The sequence below is a fragment of the Microtus oregoni genome, unplaced genomic scaffold (genome assembly GCF_018167655.1).
Source record: "Microtus oregoni isolate MIOR12 unplaced genomic scaffold, Mior012 000023F_ref0000262, whole genome shotgun sequence".
NCBI lineage: Eukaryota > Metazoa > Chordata > Mammalia > Rodentia > Cricetidae > Microtus > Microtus oregoni.
The window spans coordinates 22,920,494-22,943,276 of record NW_024543082.1 but is presented as its reverse complement, the minus strand read 5'-3'; the positions used below and the strand labels follow the sequence as shown (position 1 = coordinate 22,943,276).

Sequence of the window (22,783 nt, the reverse complement as noted above, 5' to 3'; positions counted from 1 at the left end):
TCTATGTCCAGATACTTTTTAAGAAGTAAGGTTAAAAAGGCTAAATGACCAATGCTATGGATAATTCTGGTCTTATTTTCTTGATCATGGGACCAAAACTCAAAGAAGTAGGAGAGGAAAAAGAAGAGAGGGCTAAAAATTATGCTAAAGAATCCCTCAGTTTTATCTTATTATCTACCCATAATCTGCTCATAGATTTTCAGTTATAGGAAGCAATGTGTACCTTTCTTGTTTAAGTGACTTTGTGGTTAGATTCTGTCATTTGCAACTGAAAGGGACCTGAATAGATTAATATAGCTATTTGCATATATATATTATTTGCTCCTATGCAATCATGTGCCACTTGGGAGAAAAGATTACGTTATGCATTTTCAAAATGCTTTGCACATTGTAAGTGTCCAATAAATATTTATTGAATGAATAAATCTATTTATAAAAGAGCTTAAATTTGGATTGATGCTGCCTTCAGATTTCTTTAGGGTTATCTGGGCAATGAGTAACATCACACAGCAAAAGCCTGAAAAATATTCTCCATCTTTAGGTGGGACTCTCAAGGCTTCATCCCTCACTTCCAACTTTTCTTTTCTCTGAGATGAGAACGGAGACGCCTGGTTGGTTGTGTTCTTATTACTAGAAACGAGAGTCCCACCCTGTGAATAGAACAAGCAAGATGAGAAAATAAGATACTGACACTTTCTGATTTTATTCAGTTTTGATTCTTGATACAGTTCTATGCTTGCCTTTTGTGGAAATGGCACCCCCTTGTAGGAATGACCCTCACTAGTCACGTACTCTGGAAAACAGTAGCAAGAATGAGAATATGTCTGTGTCTCTGTCACCTTGTCTCTGTCTGTCTCTCTCTATCTCTGCCTGTTTGTCTCTCTCTGTGTGTCTCTCTGTCTCTGTGTGTCGGTGTGTCTGTCTCTCTCTCTCTCTCTCTCTCTCTCTCTCTCTCACACACACACACACACACGCACACATACACCAAAAATAAAGGATTAAACAGAAACTCAGTAGATGTTCAAGGCATATATCTGCAAAGGAAGATCACCTAGGCTCATGGAGCGATTATTCTCTGTTTCTATACCCACAAAGACAGGAACACCAAGAGACAAATCATTTAATTTATATAAAAAGGTCCCTTTGTGAATGTCTGGAGTTGGGAAAGTCAAAACTACCAAGATTTCTTCTTTCCTGAAGCAGCCAGAATGTGGGTGGAGGCAAGCAGAATGATCTGTTTCAACATCAAGCAGGAAGGAAACCATATACAATCAAAACAGCTTCCTTATTAATTGCCAATTTTAGAGGCACTCTAGCCTGTATTCTCCTGTCTTATTACTTGTTGAAAGTACAAGAGGATTTGGGGTTTAGCAGCACAAGAATCATCTATTTCTTTTTCTTTGGTGTACGTGTGTCTTTTAATTATCCCTCTTGAGATCCAGCTTCCCTGCACCATTGTGACTTTAGTCTATTGCTTGCGGTTTTGTTTTTGACAGCATAGCTTTCATTATCAGCGCTTGCCCATTTTGTTTTCTGTTTGGTATTTTGAGGAGGTAAGGGCAATTAGAGTAACCACCAAACTGTCAACCCTGACCGGATTTGAAGAGGCTCACCTGCTTATCATTAGAAGAAACATAAAGGGAAGGAGGTTTTCTCTGTGGGTTCAAGAACTCACGCTACTTGGGGCAGAAGCAGAAGTAGAGTTCTGGACTTCCATGTGAATTGCATGTACTAATTTGGTATTCATGGGTTTCTCTTTTGAAAACATAACCAGGTTACAGCGAAGACAGTGCCAACAATAATGATAACTAGTCAGGTGAGCCCTCCCGAATGCTCACTAAGAAGCAATCAAGCTACTTCCTCCATCACATAGAATAGCAATACTGTCTCTAACAGCCAGTGCTAAATACTCAACACTTCCTTCACCTGCCTGTGGAGACAAAGATATTGATGCATAGGAACTCATCCAAACCTCACTGTGTTAAGCATGCAAAATTATCCTTAATTCAAAACAAGGAGTGTTAGAAAAAGCAGAGCTTCCGTTCTAAAGGGTTTTCCTGGTAATGTGGCAGAGGCAGCAAAGAGAACTCTGTGAAATAATGTGGCTATTAAATGAAAATATGTAAAATCTCATTCGAACTTGGACTGCCTCTCAAGTAATTGCACAAGTGCATGCATTACCAAGACACATAAGCGTTAGAAGGCTCCGAACTGCAAAGATGCAGGTGAGAAACTAAACTCATACAGCACTGAAAAAATGACACAGAGGAGCTGTTTACCATTTAAATACTAACAGCAGAGCATATTTGCTTTTTATTATGTTCTGATTTGAAAATAGCACAAAATAATCCAGAAGAGAGTAGCCAGAGAAGGGTATCTCGGTGACCATTCCGGGTTTACTATTGTTTCATTTCCCTTTACTTTTTTCCTTAGTGCACACATTTAGGTTCAGAGGTTTGTCATATACTTTAAACATGCACTAAGTATTGATTCCATAAGAATGACCTTCAAATGAGTCCCACCTGCTGGTTTGTCCTGTTTTTCAGTACTGTTCAACTACCATCTGGAATAGGGTCTTCTGTTCTTTCTTGTACTATCTCCATTCTAAGCTAAAATCAGGGAAATGGGATGAGGAATAAAGCTTCACTAAGGCAACCACACTCTCAAATCTTTGCCCAGTGCACTCTGGTGGTCATTCGACTGTGATAAGGGCCAGCATTTGCTTGGTCTTCTAGGGAACCTAAAACAGGTAGAGTGCATCTTAAGTGTCTCTAGTATTTATGGACATGTGATGCTGCCGCCCATCAAGGTGAGGTTGTAAGCCTCCCTTTTTTCTCTCCCTTGAATCATGGTCTTGTTTAAATACCTTAACATCAGGACCTCTATGATCCTATGCTATTCTACTCACAATGCCATACCAAAGTTCCAGAGACTGGGCTGCATAAACAATAGAAATGTGTTTTCTCACACATCCAGAGTCTAAAGTCTTAGTGAAGTTGCTTACTCATTCAGTGTCTGGTTAAAAAAAAAAAAAAAACACCTTTCTGACCTCTAGAATTCTGCCTCATGACAAGTCTTGGTATTATTCTGTAGACTAGATGTTGAATTGTTTTCCAAATTTCTTTGTGTTAAATGTTCTATCTAGATAGAGATGTTGTTGAGGAGGGGTGGTAAAACTGCTAAGACTTGGGGTGTGCTGTGATTTGTTTTTCTTATTGATCATGCCCCCAGCAAGGAATTGTAGAGCCCTACCCTCTTCTTGTTCTTTCTGTTGTTTCCCTAAACATGAGGTCAGTGGTATTGTTCTGCTGCACACTCCTTCCCAGAGGCCCAAATAACTAGACCATGTAATAACCATGAACTGGAACTTTTGAAACCATGAACCAAAGCTACCTTGTCTCTTTTAAATTGGTTATACTGAGCATTTTTTGTAGCAACCAAACTTGATTGACACACCTGACTTTCTCAGGTATAGTAAGGAGGGGGAGGACAGAGCACAAGTCAGGGAGATTCAACTAATGGGGTCTAATCTTACACTAACACATATTATATTGGTTGGGGACTCTATTTCTTTACTCTCACTAAATTTGATTTCCTTACCAAGAAAAACTATCCCAAAATGCAACACAACTCTACTGTGGAGCCCAATATGTGAATCTCAGATGGACAGGGACAGAAATATTTAGCTCATGGCAGCATTCCTATTATAAAACTTACTCTCCTGCCTCATTTTAAGGAATTAAATTAAGCATATGGAAAAGCATTGGGCAAATGAGCGAGACTAGAAGACAGAGAAAATGAATATAAAAAATGTATGAGTGGTGAAACTTGTGTTTTCCATGAGTTAAAAAATAAGAGGTAGTGAATTGAAGACATTTTATATGTTTACCATTTGTGACTTCAGTAAAAGCAAAGACAGAATTGAGGGTTTAGACTTTAATTTACAGAAATCTAAGCCTATAATTGTAATGACCTTCAGTTGTTATTTAGTAAAGATGGTGAAAATATTAGTTGTGTTATAGTTAACAACTAAATGGTATAAATCAATATTAGAAGTACGAAACTATCACATTGTTCCCTATTCATAGTACAACATGGTCTCACTGTGTTACCTAGAATAGGTTAAAACTTGTGAGCACAGATGATTCTCCTACCTCAACTTCCTAAGTGGATGGAGAACAGCTGATGTGTACCCTGCACTGAACTAAAATATCATTATTGAAGTGCTTGCAGTAGGAATTGTGTTTTGATGAAATTGATGCTACCTTCTGGAGAGCTAATAGAAGCACTAATTAAAGGTAAAAAGTTACACGAACAAAAGATAACATAGAGTAATTCAAACTGCTCACATTCAAGAAGGCAGTTTGGTTTTGCCATTACGTGATTTAAACTGCTCTACACAAAGCAACCGAAAAAAAATGGGCATAGGATGGACAAATATTAGAAGTACAGGGTCTATTTTATCTCTCATATCACAATCTGTCTCTCTGGTAATCTCTTATTTTAATTATATATACATCTGTTTCTGAGTAAACTGTTGAACCCCCCCCCCCCAAGTACAGGTCACATGTGGAGCAATGCTTTGAGGAATTCTTTTAAATGTGAACAAAACACTATTGGAGCAAGAGAAAAATCAATATTTCCTTCAAAAATTCACAAGTTATTTATTAATAGACAAGGCAGGATCTCAGTAGAAACAAACAGGTTTGACATTAGAATCCTTATTAATTAAAACTTGTAAGTGTTGAGTTATATAAACATTTTTAACATGCCACTAAAAGGCAAATTCATTTGATGCTCTCTCAAGGCACACAACGAATACCTATGCTGAGCTAAATGAGGCTTGGTTACCAAGCTCTGATTTGACTCCCCTTATTTTTTTGGTATTCCAATATCCTCTGAAAACAGAACAATAACAATAACAAACATGAAAACTCTGATAGCTCTACTCTCTGTCTTTCATCACTTCACTCCAGTATCATGAAAAGCCTTATGACTTAAGGTACAAGACCAACCCAAACAAGGCTGTTTCCATATCTAGGCTCCCCTTAAATAATGATGGCTTTGAAATTATTTTTTATTTAGTAAAGTATAAATAGAAAGGTCAGAAAGCCTTCTTAAGCCGTCCTTTAATGGATAGGTCATGAACATCCTTTGCCCTTTCTGCTTAGTTTCATCCCTTTTCCTCCTGACCAGAATGGAAGTGCCCTGGATAGCACAATGGACTATAGTGTGTTATTGAATTTTCTATTACTCTAGCCCCACGTTGGGTGGCAAAATATTGTTGGCTGTTATTTACTTTTAGCTTTTCTGGCTCTTTTGCTCCTTTGGGGGCCTGCCACCAAGCTTCCAAATAAATTACACACAGAATTGGTGTAGGATGTGTTGCTTTCATTGGTTGAATAAAGAGACTGCCTTGGCTTTTTGATAGGGCAGAAACTTTGGTAGGTGGGAAAGACAGAACTGGATGCTGGGAAGAAGAGCCAAGTCAGACAGATGTCATGAAGCTCTGGCCCAATACAGACGTAGGTTAGAATGTTTCCTGGTAAGCCACAAACTTGTGGTGATATACAGACTATTAGAAATGGGTTAAACTAATATGGGAGAGTTATCCAATAAGAGGCTAGAAATAATGGGCCAGGCAGTGTTTAAATGAATACATTTTCTATGTAATTATTTTGGAGCTAAGCTAACCGGGCAGCGGGACACAGCCCACTGCTCATCCTACTGCACAGAATTGTTTTCTTACTTATGAGTGCCCAGCCTTAGCTTAGCTTGTTTCTTGCCAGTTTTTTTCAATTTAAATTATCCTGACTACTTCTCACCTTAAAGCTTTTTCCTCTTTTTACTTCTGTCTATCTTACTCCATTGCTGGCTGTGTGGCTGACCCATAGTATCCTCTTCTCCTTGTTCTCTTCTTCTGTATTTCCCCTGCCAGACATGCCTATCCTTTCTCTTCCTTCACTTTAGCCATTCTGCTCTTTATTTGACCATTAAGTATTTTAGCCAGGCATAGAATCAAAATTTTATACAGCTAAACAAATGCAGCATAAATAAAAGTAATACATCTTGAAATAACTTTCCACAGTGATAGTAAAACCTGAAGAAAAACAAAACATAGTAGAGCAATGAGAGTGAACCTGCATCATGGGACTTAGCACATCAGAACTGTAGAAGAAACATTGAGAGTCCAAGATTCCATCTGACAAGGAAGCAGTCCCTACTACATTATCTGCTCCCTCAATCCAATTGGACGCACCACCATGCTGCCATCCAAAATCAAGAATATTCTTCACCACCATCCCGCCAACCAAAATCAAGAATATCCATCACCACCATGCCGCCATCCAAAATCAAGGATATACTTTCCCACCATGGTACCATTCAAAATCAAGAATATCCTTCACAGCCTTGAACTACAGTCTTCTAAACCTGTAAGACCCACAAAGCTGCTCATGAAGACTCTACAAGGGATGAAACAGAAGATACAATTTACCTGACTACTAATAGAAAAATAAAGTTTAATTTTTTTTATTATTATTGTTTATTCCATGGGCCAAAACCAAAATAACTTGTATCAGTCAGCCAACTGAGTGGCTCCTATATGTCTGAACAGATACTGCATCAAGTAGCTAAGTACTGCTTGTTTCTTCCAGGCCTTAGAGCAGTTGTTCTTTTCCTATGCATTGCAGTACATCTATAGCTGAGATATACTAGAAGACAAGTGAGCAATTCTCTTATTAATAACTATGAAGATCTAGCTATAGGGTTCTGGTAAAGGGGCAGGGACACAAGTCTTATCAGCAGAGGGCAGAAACAAGTGTTTGTAATGTGCTTAATCTGATATTTACAATAGACGTTCATGCACTTGAAATAAAGCACAATCCATTTTTAGTGTGGTAGAGCCACATACAATCAAGTTTAACAGGCAATAGATGTTAAACTAAAAGTTGCACACAGTCTACTGTGTCTTCATAAACTGCAACCAGTTGATTAGTCAAGTGAACACAGCTTGAGAAAGGTAATCTACAAACAGTGTATATTCATGAACAGTAAATTTGAATCTATTTGCTCTCTGTCTAAAATTGATTAGATATAAATACCAATCAAGAATCAGTGAAATGGCTCAGCAGGCATAGACTCTTGCTGCCACACAGCAGGAGTGTAGTGACACTTGCAAACTGTCCTTTGGCCATTGCTTGTGTCTTTTAGTATATACACATGTATACACATTCTGCAACCCAAATATATGAGTAAATCATGAAACACTTTACAAATAAAACCAGGAAATAAATATGAATTTGGGCAAGACTATTGGCTTGAAGCAAGTGAAAAGCAGACATTCTTTAAAATAAACAGTTAACAGAATAAGCAAAAGAAAAATTTGGTTCTCTCAGTACTATATGAAAGCATAATATATTCATAAAAATAAATTCGGTAATAGGAAAATAATAAGATACAGTAAAAATTCTGTAGACTAGGTCCTCCAAAGTGGTTGGGCAGGCTTGATGGTAGATTGAAAGGACAGCTGTCAAAATAAAAATATGAACTGGATACTGTGAGACAGCAGTTCGAGTATTTGTACTAATAATATGGTAGAAAAACTTAAGAAGCCATAGACAATATAATATCTACAAACATTTTTTAAAGTTACAGTAACATAGAAAACAACCAATCATTAGGTGAAACAAGATTGAGAAGCCCATCATAAAGAAATTTCATGTAAAACAGAAAGGTAAGGAATATAAAAATCTTTTAAAAGCAGAGTTAAGTATTTTTTAAATTGGGTAAAAGCCTGAAAAGAAACACTTTCATTATGAAAAGTATCTGATATAGTTATCATAATTGTGATAATGTTCCAATAATACAACAAAATAATTGAGTTAAACCACTTAAAAAAGGAAAACCTATTCTTGCTATGATTTTAGTCTAAGAGTGGGGGCATGTGTAGTGAGGGAAGCTGCTTGGCTCCTGGCTTTCAGAATGCAGACATAAATAAGGGAAGAGACTGGCAACAAGACGCAACTTTCAAATATATACCCATAGATGCACTCTCTGCAGGACACACACATTCCAGTTTCTACCACCTCTCATCTGACTGCTTAAAAGCCTATCGGTGGATTAATGCATTGGTTTAGGTCAGAACCTTCAACAAATATGGAGTGCTGAATCTGATATTTCATATCCAATTTACATAAGATATCCAATAATTTATATTCTACATATGAATATATAGAAACATCAAGGAAAAGAAATAGAATAATTGAAAGCATTCTCATTATTAACTGTAGGAGTATCTGCCATAAGTTTCAGGACTGAGGCTCTGGGTGTGGAGCTGTCTTTAGCTCTATTTGTGACTTATTTCTCTAAGGAGGTGCTCTGAAGTAAGTAGAGCGTGATGTTAACATCTGCTAAATTTAATGACAACATTTTTGTCTGTTGTCGGTTATAGTTTTATCTGTAGTTTTCCATATGTTTGTAATATTTTATGTTTTAAAAGATTAGTCTTGGAGGTTGTAAAGATAATCACTAAGTAGAATTAAAAATAAATTATATACAACTGTATCACTGAAAAAGAAGACAGCAGGATAGCTAAGATGTAGAAAGAAAACTTTGTAAAGTACAGAAAAATTAAGATGCATTAGACCACAAATGAGTAAACAAGATTGCAAAGGTACAAACGTCTCTCTACTGTCTGTAATTTTAGTGAATTGCACTCTTGTATCAGCCAGGAAGTTAATAATACTACATATGAATTCCTTATTAATGTGTGCCTGGGACCATTTTCTATGCTGCCCTTCATGCCTTAAATGTTTTAAGGCCCTAAGTTCTCATGTCAGCTTGGAACGAAGTACTATTATTATCTACATTTTGTTGACTGTCTAAATTGATAAAATAATTTAAAGGTTTTTAGCAATAAACGTTCTAGTAGTCACTCCTTTTGTCTGTACAACTAAAAAATTAAAGAAACAGTTTAAAAATGTTAATAGTATACAAAATAGAATATCAACGAAAATGATTAAATACTGTATAGAAATTGATTTTATATGTCTAAAATGATTATATGATGAACATTTAACTATATATTTAAAACATTTAAACAACTGGACAAAAATGGTACAAAAATGGTGTGGAGGAACTATCTGTGTTCCCATCTTCTTCTAATACTGAAATCCCAGCAATGCAGGTGACAGTCTGAAGAGGTTAGGCCTTTAGCAAGTGAATTCATCACGAGGGCAGCCACCAAGATGATAAAAGAGATCCCAGGTTGCTAGCTAGTCCAGTTCATAATGTGCAAGCTCAGCGAGGAAGTACCACTGTCAATCAGAAACAGGGTCCTCAATCACTCAGCACTGAATCTACCCAATGCCTTTTGGACTCCTCAGGCCTGGAACTGTGAGAAATTGATTTCTGTAGTTGCTAAGTCACCTGATCTGTGATAATTTGTTACAGAAGGCTGAACAGACTAGATCAAAATGCAACAAAGTATCAGACAAAGCTTGATGTAATAGCTGCGTTGAGCACCCTGGTCACCTGGCTAGCTTATGCCCCAAAATAAAAACACACAAATTGTATTCATTTAAACACTGCTTGGCCCATTAGCTCTAGCCCTTACTGGCTAAATCTGATATCCCGATCAACCCATCTCTAATAAACTTGTGTAGCACGGGTCTTACCGGGAAACATTCTAGCCTACGTCCATCCATCCTGGGTCAGAGCTTCATCGCCTGTGCCTCAGAGAGCAGAGCTCTCGTGTCCGCCAGGGAGAGGGCAGCATGGCGTCTCTCTGAGCTCATTTCCTCTTCCTCCCAGCATTCTGTTCTGTTTACTCCTCCCACCTATGTTTTAACCTATCAGGGCCAAGCAGTTTCTTTATTGCTTAACCAATGAAATCAACAGACTGATATATGACACTCCCACATCAAAAGCTTTTAAATGTGTTTGGAGCTTCCAGGTGGAGACAAAAAGGAAAGAAAATGTAGAATATTTTTTAACCTCAAATTTATAGGTCGACTTCTTGGTTCCTGTGAAATCTTTGAAATCAATGTTTTCATGTATAACTATGAACTTCACTTGAAGCATGATATCTTTACCATATTCTTGGAAAGTGATTATATTCCGAATTACTCTCTCTCTCTCTCTCTCTCTCTCTCTCTCTGTGTGTGTGTGTGTGTGTGTGTGTAATGTTCTATAGAATTATACATGTATATATTTTAGAATTATAGATTATATGTCTGATGCGAGAAGTCCTTTGTATATTGTTGCTTTTATTAGTTAATGAATAAAGAAATGTTTTGAGCCTATAGCAGGGCAGAACAGAGCTAGGCAGGGAAAACTAAACTCAATGCTGGGGGGAAAAGGCGGAGTCAAGGAGAAGCCATGTAGCCCCACTGGATACAGATGCCAACAGTGCCACAACCACATAGCATTGCACAGATTAACAGAAATGGGTTAAATTAAGATGTAAGAGTTAGCCAATAAGAAACGAGAGATAATATGTCAAGCAGTGATTTAATTAATACAGTTTCTGTGTGCTTATTCCGGGTTGGACCCGGGAGGTCGGGAAATGAACTAGCAGCCTCTTAAAACATGTTTGTTACATCAATAAACTATTTCATGTTTTAATCCATGAAATATTTACCCAAAGTAAGCTTGTATATAAAGTTCCAAAAGTAAAAGATTTGAGTTACCCTTTAAATTTTTAATTTATTATTTTATGTGTATATATAGTGCTGGTATGTGTGTATGTGCACAATGTTCATGTAGTGCTTTCAGAAGCCAGAAAAGAGCAACATATTCCATGGAACTGAAATTACAGATGTCTGTAAGTAGTTATGTGGGTGCTAAGAATTGACCCAAGTTCCTCTGGAAAATCAGTCAGTGCTGATAACTGTGGAGTCTTTTCAGTCCCCATGTTTTGAGTTATTCTTGAAACTGTTTATTTCATGCTTGGCTTGTATACTAATATTAACTTCTAAAATAATGGGGATCATAATGGCATACTTTGAGGTTTCCCATTGAAGCAAAATACATAGTTATCAACAAATATGAATTGAATTAGTCAATCAATAATGCACTTGGTTTGTCAAAGGATCACTTCCCTTAATAATTCTATATTTAAACACATATCTGTAACTCTGTTGCTCCTTCATCAGGCTTGGAACAAGTGCCATTACTCATTGAGGCACCCCAATCACCTTCAGGATATATACATACATACATACATACATACATACATACATCATATATACACAGATATATGTACACAGATATATAAATCATCTATGTTTGCTATATATTAAACATTTGTATGTATGTAGGATGCATTATATATTCATGCACGCACATATGGAAGAAGCAGATTTGGATATATAAGTCTATGTGTGCATGTGTGTGAAGGACTGATGTTGATCTCAGGGATCTTCCTTGGCCATTTTTCATCTTTGCTATTAACACAAGGTCTCTTGCTCAACCCAGAGCTTGACATTCTGTCTAGTGTGGCCAGCCAGCCTGCTCCTAGATTCACTATCTCTGTTTCTCATAGTGCAGAATAATAGGCTAACTGACATCCCACATTGATTTACTTGGGGGTTGGGGATCCAAACTCCACTTTCATTCCAGCACGCACAGCCATGCTTTATTTGCTAAGCCATTACCCCAACACAATATCTAATATTACCAACATCTCTGTATTTTTATTTTTTTCAATATGTTTTTAATTGAAATGGAATTGCAACACTTTGTCTCCTCTTTTCCATCCCTCCAGTCTCTCCTAGGAACCTACCTTTTAACTCTTCCCATGTACCCCCTCAAGTTGATACCTTTTCTTTGATAATTATTGATGTATACATATATAAATAATATGCATGTATGTGTATGAACAAATACATACATATAACCTTCTGATCCATTTTATTGCTGGTCACTATCTTAGTTAAGGTTTTTATTGCTATGAAGGGACACAACGACTGTGACAGCTCTTATAAAGGACACCCATTTAATTGTGGTGACTTGCTTACAGTTCAGAGGCTCAGTCCACTATCATAGCAAGGAGCATGGTGGTGTGCAGGCAGATAAGGTGCCAGAGCTGAGAGTTCTTACATCTTCATAGGCAGGCAATAGAAAGTCAAGTGACAGTCACACTCATGGAAGCTTGAGTAAGAGACCGTAAAGCCTTTTCCCATGTTGCCACTTCCTCCAACAAGGCCATATTTAATAGGGACATGCCCTTTGGAGGTCGTGTTTTTTCAAACCACACCAGTGACTATATGCTTTCAAGGCACAGGACTCTGTCTTGGGCAACCCAAAAGGGGGCTTAACCTTGGGAAAGGATAATTCTCCCAGAAAGTCATTAGTTGCTTGTATTTCTTTGCCAGAGGTGGGACCCTATGAAATTCCCCCCTTCTATACTAATATGTCCATTGAAATTGCCATGTTTCTGGTTTTCTCTATGCATCAATTTATGGGAGAGACTGTTTCACTGTAGATTTTATAGTATGATGGATCTTGCTACATTTCCACCCCTGATTCCATAGATGTTCCCTGGGTCATTAAGACACAAGCTGTGACAGAGGCATCCATTGAGATTGGGCTCCTCATTACCCATTGTTCTCTCCACTGTGTCCAGTTGTGGTCTTCCGTGGTGGTTTCCATTTGCTTTAAAGAGAGGCTTCTTAAGTGAGGGGTGGAAGCTGCCTTTCTCTGTGAGCATAAGGACAAGACAGAAGACAGTGAGGAATAGTGCTGGTCTCGCCAAGCGCCAGACAAAGATTCTTTGCTAATGTCCATGATCTCACTGGCTTTGGGAAGCTGGCTACGTTTTTAGCACCAGGCATGATTTGCCTCCCACTGAATAAACCTTAAGTGTAATTAGAAAGCTCAGTTCTACCAATTAAGCTTTATGGATATCTTGCCATACTAGTTACTATCTTGATTTATAGGTTTTGCAACTGGGTAGGACTGTTTTTTTTTCTTCCCTCCTTTGGCAGCTTATATAATATTTTTGGTACCATGAAGGCTTATACTGTGGTGAGTCGTAAGTGTGTGGTGTATTCAGCCAATAGGAGTCTACCCTTAACTCCTGGGAGCCAATCAAGCACTACATAGATGTCTATATTGCCTTTGGGGAGTCACTTGGACTACCCTTATGAAACATCTTTATATTTGATCGTTTAAAAATATTGCATAACACAAAGGACATTTAAGATTTTGAAAATGAACCTAAAGGTGCTACTTAGAAGAAGAACATGCTGACATGGTACTTTCATGAAGAAAAAAAAAAAGAAGCAAAGCAAAAGGAAACAAAGATGAGTTCCAACAAAGAAAAGCATCAGTCAACGGCTTATTTTAAAACTGAGATATTTGGAGCATAATTGTCCCTATAAGGATTTAAAGTGCTGATATTACACATTAAAGCTTTTTAAGAATGTTTATATCAATGTTCACCAGGCTTATAAACCAATTTAGCATTGTCTCATACTCAGATTGCGTGGAAAATAAGTTTTCTATCTTTAACAATATAAAACCTAGGAAGAGTAATAGATGAGAGTTTTATGCTTATGAGCATAAACTGTGATTATTTACTGTGCCTCAACAATGAGGAAATCACTCAAGGTTTCATAGCAAGACACAAAACCCTGGGGAAGCTATTAAGAATTCAGTATTAGCAGTTCATGGAGGAAAATGGATTCCACTTACTAAAATGATTTTAAAATGTTTTCTGTAAAATGCAAATACCACAGCACTGTGAAGATAGACATTTAGGTAGGCTTTATTTGAGTCTGTTTTTATACAAGAGCAATGTGTTATTTTCAGTGGTATCCAAAAATTACATTGTCTCTTGAATGGGGGACTTGTGACAAACTTTGGACGAGGGAGAAATACGAGAGTCTGAGGGCTGCGTGGAGATGTGTCCTGAAAGTCTCTTCACACAATGAATGCCCTGCTGCAGCCTGCACCTCACAGTGAGCTGGAATGAGAATAAAGAACCATAATAGACCATAGTGGATGCTTCTTGAGATACACACCATGTTAAGTAACCCCTTCTTTGAGATACTGTGATGTTCCCAGACAAAAGGTATAAGTTAATGTGGGTCTAACTGAGCCAACTTTTACTTAATGCTTCAGAACTTTCCATTCCTAAACTTAGAAGGAAAAAAGAAAAATAGAAACACACAAACAAAAATCTATAAATAGTGGAAACTAACAATGAATAAAAAGAAAAGCAAGCACGTTGGGCAATTAATAATCCCTGCTTACCAAAGACCACGGAATGTTGCGTGGAGTTGGTAGCCTTCCAGAGTGATCTGACAACACCAGAGAGGCAGAGCAAGTGCCATATCTGAATTTGTTCCCGGTTTTGGCTTCCGGTGAGCATGTCTTTCCTGTGAGCAGCTTCGTAGAACAAGACTGAAATGGAGATCTTGAACAAGTGGGATGATGAAGAATGCACACTCAGAGGCAGATCAGGGATGGGCTTCTGCATTGGTGTTTGTTATTATTTTCCTGTTTGATACTTAGTGTTAGAGAGACGCCATTGAAAAAAAAAATACTCTGTTCATTTTGAGGAGGTTAATTTTTCATAATCTCTGAGTTCTTAGAGGAAATACAATTTCCAAACAACTGGGGAGTTTCTGCTGGATAAGGATTTACTGAGGATGCAGAAAATAAGATGAACAGGAAATAAAGCAGACAGTTTTTGGTAGCCCATCTCTATTAGTCTGCCTCTTTCTCTGAGTACTTGAGTATGACAGTATGTACCTGTCTTAAGGCCTCCCTCCTTAAACCTCTGCCGCCTGCCCTCCCCAACACTTTATTTACCCACACCTAAGACAAACGGTTGGATTTGCATTGTATTAAAAATTTCCTACTGAAAGCACTGTTTTAGGCCTTCCCAGAGAGCAGTCTGTCTAGGAGCCCCAGCTTCCCCATGCAGACTGTAATCTGATGTTATGACCTCATATGTTCTCTAAGGAGCCACATGCATCAACTCATAGCTTAGTTCTGTGCAGTCTTAAATCCCTACAACAATACAGGGATATAGCTTTGATTTTCAGTGATGTTGGTTGGAGCAGTCACCTTCTTACGTCATCCAGTGTCTTGTTCAATGTCATGACCAGGAAAGAGAAAGAAAAAGGTTTGGATTTGACAGTAAAGGGAAATAATACAAAAAAGCGATTTACTAAAAAAAATTCTTGGGTGTGAAAAATTAATTATGGAAAATTATATCATATCCTGATGAAAATATTAAAATAAGCCAATTTATCTGTGGACAGAAGGACCACAGCAAGGGGGAATACTTGGAGCTTAGTGTTGTAAGATATATGTCTGTCATATCTAAAAAGAGTTTATCATTAAGCCGGTTAGCCCAAGCTGTAGGAGATTGTGAGTGTTTTTTTCTTTTTCTGTTTTGTTTCTTTAGTCTTGGCATTTTGGAACCAGCCTCCTGCTGAAGTAAATTTGTCTCCAATCACAATCCCAGGTGGGTTACCTCACTTGCAGAAGGACCTTAACGGACGACTCACATGGACAGCAAACTACCTACTTGCATGGAAACTTATCACCCTTCCTATACCATACTATGCTGTTGTTCACATCATAACCATGATACTTAGCTTCTTATCCATTCTTCCTGTATCTCACTGTCGAAGGCTAACTGCTGCATTTTCCCAACTACATCATCTTTGCTATTCTGAAGATTGTTTCCTTCTCCAGTTGCCACTTTCTCCCATTGCCACCTGCTCCCTCCCATTCCCACCTACTCCCATTCCCACCTACTCCTCCCAGGACTCATCACTTGAACTCTCTGGGATAGCATGGTATTCCAAATTTTGACTGTTCAATGCTGTTGCCACTAACCTCTGAGGACTTGCAAATATTTGAACCAAATGAGGAACAGAATTTTAACATTACTGAAATTTAAATGGCATACTTGCTTAGTGACTAGGGGCAATGATACTGTATAGTATTTTATAACCCCTCAAAATGATAGCAAACTTCTAGATTTCAAGACTAGTCCAGAATCCAAAGCTGTTGAGCAGTGTGAGTGCATCCTGCACATGCACATGTTCCTCTTCTTTCAACTCGTGTGAGGATTCTAAGTCATTCGGGACAATATGTCATTAAATCCCACCCTGGATAGTCAGTTGTTTGACTTGCAGAGGACTGGAAAAGATAAAATGTGACATTATTTTAAACATTGCCATTCTTCAAATAGCCCACATACAGGCACCTGGAAGCACAATTACACTTCCCATCAAAATGATGTGCATTCAACAGAAGCAATCACTTCAGATTGAATTTTTTCATAGGAATTTTCAATAAATTTGAGTAAGTACACTTTCTACACTTTAACCTGCTATTACCAATGTTTCAAATGAATTAAGGTCAATACCATGGCCATTGTTGTTTACATATAAATCAATCTGTGTGTAATGAAGAGGGCTTAGTTACTCTTTGATTGTTTTTCTATAGCACTGAAATAAACCATTCCATTTAATCTGATTAGTGGAATGCAACAAACCTCTTGTTTAAAGTTGTTGATAACAATAGTAACAGTTGTCATTACTATTCATTGAGTGCCTATTATAGCCTGACACCATCTTATATGTTCAAGACACAGTGTGTTATTTAGTTTATCTCGCAACAAATCTTAGACAGAAGTATACATTTCATGTTCAGTGTGCATACAACTTAAACAAGGAGAAGTAACTTCTGCAAAGTTGATGCACATTCGTATTCAATGCATACAGACTAACCACATAGATCCACCTAGTCCATCTTGTGCACAACAACACTTCCCTTCAGCAGAAAAATTCTGATTTCAGGGTCAATTCACTTATTCCTGTATTTATGATTTAAAACAATCAGGGCGTATGCTCTAAGCTAGACCAGAGCAGTTGCTAACTAAGACAGCAAGATGCTAAAAGTAAAACAAGTGAACAAAAAGCCAGTTTCTCCCTGTTATTATCCTGCATGTAAGATCTCAAGATATCATGCTGTGTGATGAGTCACATGCCTGTGTTCTGTGAGTTTCTGGTTTTAATACACTGCATTCTTCCTCCTCGGCATGCTTGTACTGCAAACATCCTATTGACTTGAAAGCCCTTCTGAGTAAATAACGTGAACCCCTCGTCTTACTCTCCCTTTTCCCTTTTAATTGGACCTCCCTTCCAGCTGCATTTTCCACACTTGCCTTAGGAGCTGCTGAAATCTTTGTCTCCTACTGCAAGGTCAGAGGTCACCTTTTTCAGCTTGCAAGATAGATGCTCTGTCAACTTAGTTTACTTCTCTGCCCACTGTTCACGCCAAGTATTCAGGAGTAGTCTTTGAAAGGAGGCTGCCCCAGAGAGCTTGTTTTCGGAAACCTTAGATTGTATATGATGCAGATGCGAGATTGGAGGGATCAAAAAGTAGGGGTTCCATCTTGTCTTTTTTCCTATTACAAAAAAAAATTGAAAAGTCCCAGAAAAGTGTTCCACTCATTCATGCTAGGTAATTTACCCCTTGACACGACACATCTTATAGGGACTTACTATGACATTACAAGGGGCACTGCATATTTTAAGAGCTTTATTTATTAAATTTTTGTCTTCATTTCTACAACTTAAAGAAATTTTAATGTTGTTCTTTAAGGGAAAGGTAGGCCTTATGAATTATTTACATGACAGTTCATCAAATATTTATAATTCTTACCTGTCCTCCAGACTAAGTATGCTCATTGTATTTTTCCTTACCAAGTATTCCTTGTAGTGATGAGGCTAGCAGGCCTGCTTTTTTGTTTCGCCCAGCTCCCTTATGGCTAGCTTAGCCCCAGAAATAATAACACAGAAACTGTATTCATTTAAATACTGCCTGGCCCATTATCTCTAGCCTCTTATTGGCTAACTCTTACATATTTGTTTAACCCATTTCTAATAATCTGTATTGCCACTTGACTGTGGCTTACTAGGATGAGTCTAATGAGTGTCCATCTGTCTCGGGTAGGAGAATCATGGCGTCTGCCTGACTCTGCTTTCTTTCTCCCACAATTCTGTTCTGTCTTCCCCGCCTATCTATGTTCTGACCTATCAGGCCAAGCAGTTTTCTTTATTAATTAACCGATGAAAGCAACAGATAGATAGAAGACCCTCCTACATCAATTCCTATTCTTCTACTGTTAATGTGAAGGTTTCCCTTGTGGTCAATGATACTAGCAACATATCTAAACTTTAGTTCAAACATCATTTCTTATCTGGGAGGAAAATACTTTGATGGCATATATTTAGTTTTGTGCTTAATAGAGACATGATTTGACTCACCATATTCTATCAGTTCTTAAAAATAAAAATGTTTTTTTTTAAAGTTTTCTGAATTCCTAGCTCTTTCTTTCTTTCTTTTTTTTTCATTCTTTGTTTCTTTTTGACAGGATTTTTCTGTGTAGCTTTGGACCCTGTCCTGGAATTAGCTCTTATAGACCAGGTTGGCCTTGAACTCACAGAGATCTGCCTGCCTCTGCCTCCCTAGTGGTGAGGTTAAAGGCGGGTTCCACACCACCTGGCCTTAACTTTCTATTTCTAAAGTCAAATATATTTCCACCCGTTTTCTATAGTTGTTTATTACACTTTATATAACTGCAACTAGGATTTCTACCACACCCTTTTTTTTTTTTCCAGAATGAAGTCCAAAGCACTCAAAAACAAAAATTCAGGGGAATTGAGTCTCCCATTGTTGATTATCAGGCTATGCCCTTGCCAAATAATCCTCATCAGGAACAACACAGAGTATCTCAGAACACTTTGTCCTCACCCTTGACTAGAGATTACCATATATTATGCTGCATAGAATGTAGCAAATACGAACAAAATCTAAGGTGAAATAATGAGTCAATGACTTATTTCTATTATAGTGTGCTTTCCTCTTCCATGTTGTTGAATATACTCTTTTACCAAGATTTTAAATAGTAATCAGTGGTAGTCTGGTAAATGTTTACCCAGGTTTGTAGAAAAGAGTAGTGAACCCTGATATCTAGTATTGGTATATTTCTGTTATAGAAATATTCACAATATGATAAATTTTATTCTATTAACAGTAAGTTATTGAATGTGAATTTATTGAATACAAAACTGTACAAAGACCAGAGTGCTAGACCATCAGAAAGCTTTTACAACGGAAAAAAATTGTAAATAATTTCACAGCCACAGATAATGTGAAAATATACTAAAATGGGTGATAATAAACCTTGAATCTTTATTATATTTGCTTTTATTATCATTTAGTTAATTATAAGCCTTTATGCTTTTACTTTTATTTTGACTAAGAATTCCCTTCAAAATTCAAAATTGGCCTTCATGAATTTGTATAAGCCGACTCCAACATACTGCTGCTGGCAAAATGAGACCATTCAAGGTTTGGCCCCTTTCCTTACAAACTAATTGAGAAAATGATGTTTTTACATGGGAACCAATTAGGGGATAATGCAAGTCATTACACAGTTAAATACAAATGGGGAGCCATAAACAAGACAGGTAGTTTCGTGAAGTTAGATCTCAGTCACACACAAAGCAGGACTGCTTCTGTCCTTTTCATTTCAATACGTTCTAACATGTCCAGACACAAATGCAGACAAGTCAGATCCACAGGAGGGAAAGTGACAGAATGGTTTTCACTGATTGTAGAATGTCTCGGGACCTCGTGTTGTCAACTTCAGCCAAAGATTAGAATTTGTTGAGGGAAAACCGAATGGAGAGCTTTCGGTTCTCATAGATCAGGTTAATAATTCAGGAAGTCTGAACGTGGAATTATTTACAGATTGGATTGATGAACTATTAGAAATAGCCGATGACTGCCCTTGGGAGACCTTGAGAAAAGTGACGGGGGAAAGTAACACTAGGGTTTAATAAACTTGCTGCTGCTCAGATATATCTAACTAATGGATTGTGACATACAGAGCCTTAGCTGTGGTCAGCAATGATTCCCGGTGCTATAATTGTCTTGCATGTAGAGTGACTGTTTCCAAAGAAAGTTGTTGCTGTGTTGAGCGAGTAATTACAAAGCTGCCAGAAGGAAGAGCAGTCATCCCCACCAAGTTCACCATGATTTATTGGGTGTATTTATACACTTAAACGGATCTGTCTTTTTCTTCCTGAAATGTTTTCACACCTCAATATGGATCTCTCTTCCTCTGAGTTCAAGTCATTTACATCTGAAATATTGATCTGGTTGAAAAAGGGCATAACAGTGTGTGTGTGTGTGTGTGAGAGAGAGAGAGAGAGAGAGAGAGAGAGAGAGAGAGAGAGAGAGAAGAAGAAGAAGAAGGAGGAGGAGGAGGAGGAGGAGGAGGAGGAGGAGGAGGAGGAGGAGAAGGAGGAGGAAGAAGGGAGGGAGGAGGATGAAGAACAAGAGCACACCAGTCAGTGACAGGATTCTGTTAGGAGTCAGGACTATCTGGCGTAAGGACTGTTTTTTGTCCTTGATTTCTGCTGATTTCTTCTGTTGAAAAACAAACTCCACTGTGAGACTGACATGCTCTTCAGTCTTATATATGATGTTTGCCAACAGAATCTGCAGTCAGAACTGATTTATGAGCGCTCACCAATGCATGACGACCATAATGTTTGTGACGAATTCTTCTGCAACCATTGCAGATCAGCAGTTTTAGGAGTGTAGTTCCCATGGTGTCCTAAATACCAAATGTCTTCTATCAAACCAATTGCATCATGATAAAACTGAGACACTTAGAAGCCTTCAGCTACCATGTTTGGAAAGCAGTACACAGTGTGTTATTTTAGTAACAGGTATTGTCTCTGTATGAGTAAACAGCTTCACTTTGCTACCATTGCAGTCACCAAGGAATGACAGAAACCTTTGGTTCACACAAACCCTTACTAGAAAGTGTCCCTTTTTCATTACCCCATGACTTCTGCAAATGAGTGAAGCTTCATACCCTTGACTTTCCTTCATATTTTCTAAATGTCATCTTAGAAACCAAATTTCTATCATGATAAGAATGTTTATATTCTAGTTGCTAAAAGTCAGAGGGAATGATGTCACCAAATAGTTCAACTTATGTCCATAAGCAAGGCAACGCTATTGCCAGCATGCTTTTTCTGACATACTGTTCTATTGAGAAGTTTTTTTTTTGCTCATCACCATAGGAAAATAAAATTTGTAGAGCCATAAATGAAACTGTATCATATATCAAAGGTCCTTTTTTTCTGAGGGCAGAGGGAGATAGTCATTGTTTCAGAAGTTAGACTGTCTCTGTCTCCAGGTTGAAGAACAAAGTTAGGTGACCTTTGTTGGTCCCTCCTTACCTCTACAATAACATATTTATGTGTATATGATTTAATGTTGACACCATTATCCTCTTCAAAAGTATCTCCTCAACATGACTCAGGTTCATCTACCCAAACTAAACTGATTCACTTCCAACACTACCTGTGGATTCAAAGTCTAAGCAAGAAAGTAGCTGTTTGTTGTCCATTCTGTAGACAGTCTATGAGAAGGTGAATATAGAGTCTTTAAGAGAGAAATTATAACTATCTAGTGTTACATGGATTTCATAGAGCTATATCTTAAATCTAAAATAGACTTGCAACTCCCAACTATGCAATGTTTGAGGAAAAGTTTAAATTAGTGTAAAACTAAGATTAGTGATTTGTTTTCCACCTTAAATAGAAAAGTTGCAACCCTTTTACTTCCTGGATGGAATGATGGGATACCTCTGATTCAGTCTGTAAATAAATGACTCAGAAAGGAGAGGTATAGAGAAGTAGCTAAGCTTGTTAAAGGTGTTATAAAACTACTGAATAAATGTATCAAATAAAGGAAGTTTAAAAGTTCTTTTATTTGATGCCATGCATTATGGGGGCTATAGATATTTTTACTTTCAAGGGTATTATATTCTAGTATATGATGATATTAGTGTTTTTAGAAGTAGAAGATGAAGTAGAAACCATTAACTTATCAACCTGTAGAGTAGTTAAATTATTATTAAATTTTAGTGTGCCAAGGGGTTTCTTCTTGCTCAAGGGAAGAACCAGAGAGCCAAGTTTTATGAGAATGATGACATTTCTGTCTGAATTTTATACCTTCACATTATATGATAAAGCACCAGGACACTAGGTACAGGAAGCAACAGGAGAAAAAATTAAGGTGAAATAGCAGACATAAATGATACGCAGTATGTGAGTAGTAATACTTTAGATTTTCAGGACTGGTACTGTTTTCTTGTTACCATAAAGAATAGATAAGAATAAGTAGAAAATAAAACACAAGATGCAACTTTATTTCCATTTAGAAGATACAGGTCAAATTGTAAAAAGCTATGATCATTAGCTGGCCTTGATCTTTTACTCAAAACAGTGTTTAATTTATTTTTGAGATTATAATTTAATCACAACATTTCTCTCTCTCTTTCCTTCATACAAACTCTCCACTATGTCCCTCTGCTCTCTTTCAAATGCTTGGCCTCCCATTTACCTAATTGTTATTGTGTGTTCATGTGCATGCACACTTGCATACTTGCATGAGTGTATGTGTGTGTGCACAAAGGTGTATGTGCACGTGTGTGTGTGTGTGTGTGTGTGTGTGTGTGTGTGTGTATAGATATATATTCCTAAAGGTAACCTGTTGGTATAATGTTGTTTGTCTATACGTTTTCAGGGCTGTTTCCGACTGGAGAATTGATTTGTGTTCTCTTCTCTGGAGAAGGGCACATCTCTTCTCAGCTTCCCTCAGTTGCCTACAGTCCTTTGTGCAAGGCTAAGGGCTTTTCTCCATTCAGTTTGACATGTTAATTCAT

At 37.6% G+C, this 22,783-nt stretch overlaps 1 protein-coding gene across 4 annotated transcripts in view; it reads left to right on the top strand.

Moving 5' to 3' along the window:
* LOC121461879 (limbic system associated membrane protein) overlaps window positions 1-22,783 on the top strand; it is a 2,099,220-nt gene that overhangs the window by 754,278 nt on the left and 1,322,159 nt on the right. For 3 of the 4 annotated variants that reach the window (XM_041673212.1, XM_041673214.1, XM_041673211.1), the window contains exon 2: window positions 15,422-15,481. The exons of the other annotated variant lie outside the window; for it this stretch is intronic. In XM_041673212.1, the coding sequence (XP_041529146.1) occupies window positions 15,422-15,481 (60 nt within the window). The remainder of the gene's footprint in view (window positions 1-15,421; window positions 15,482-22,783) is intronic. 4 annotated transcript variants of the gene reach the window in all.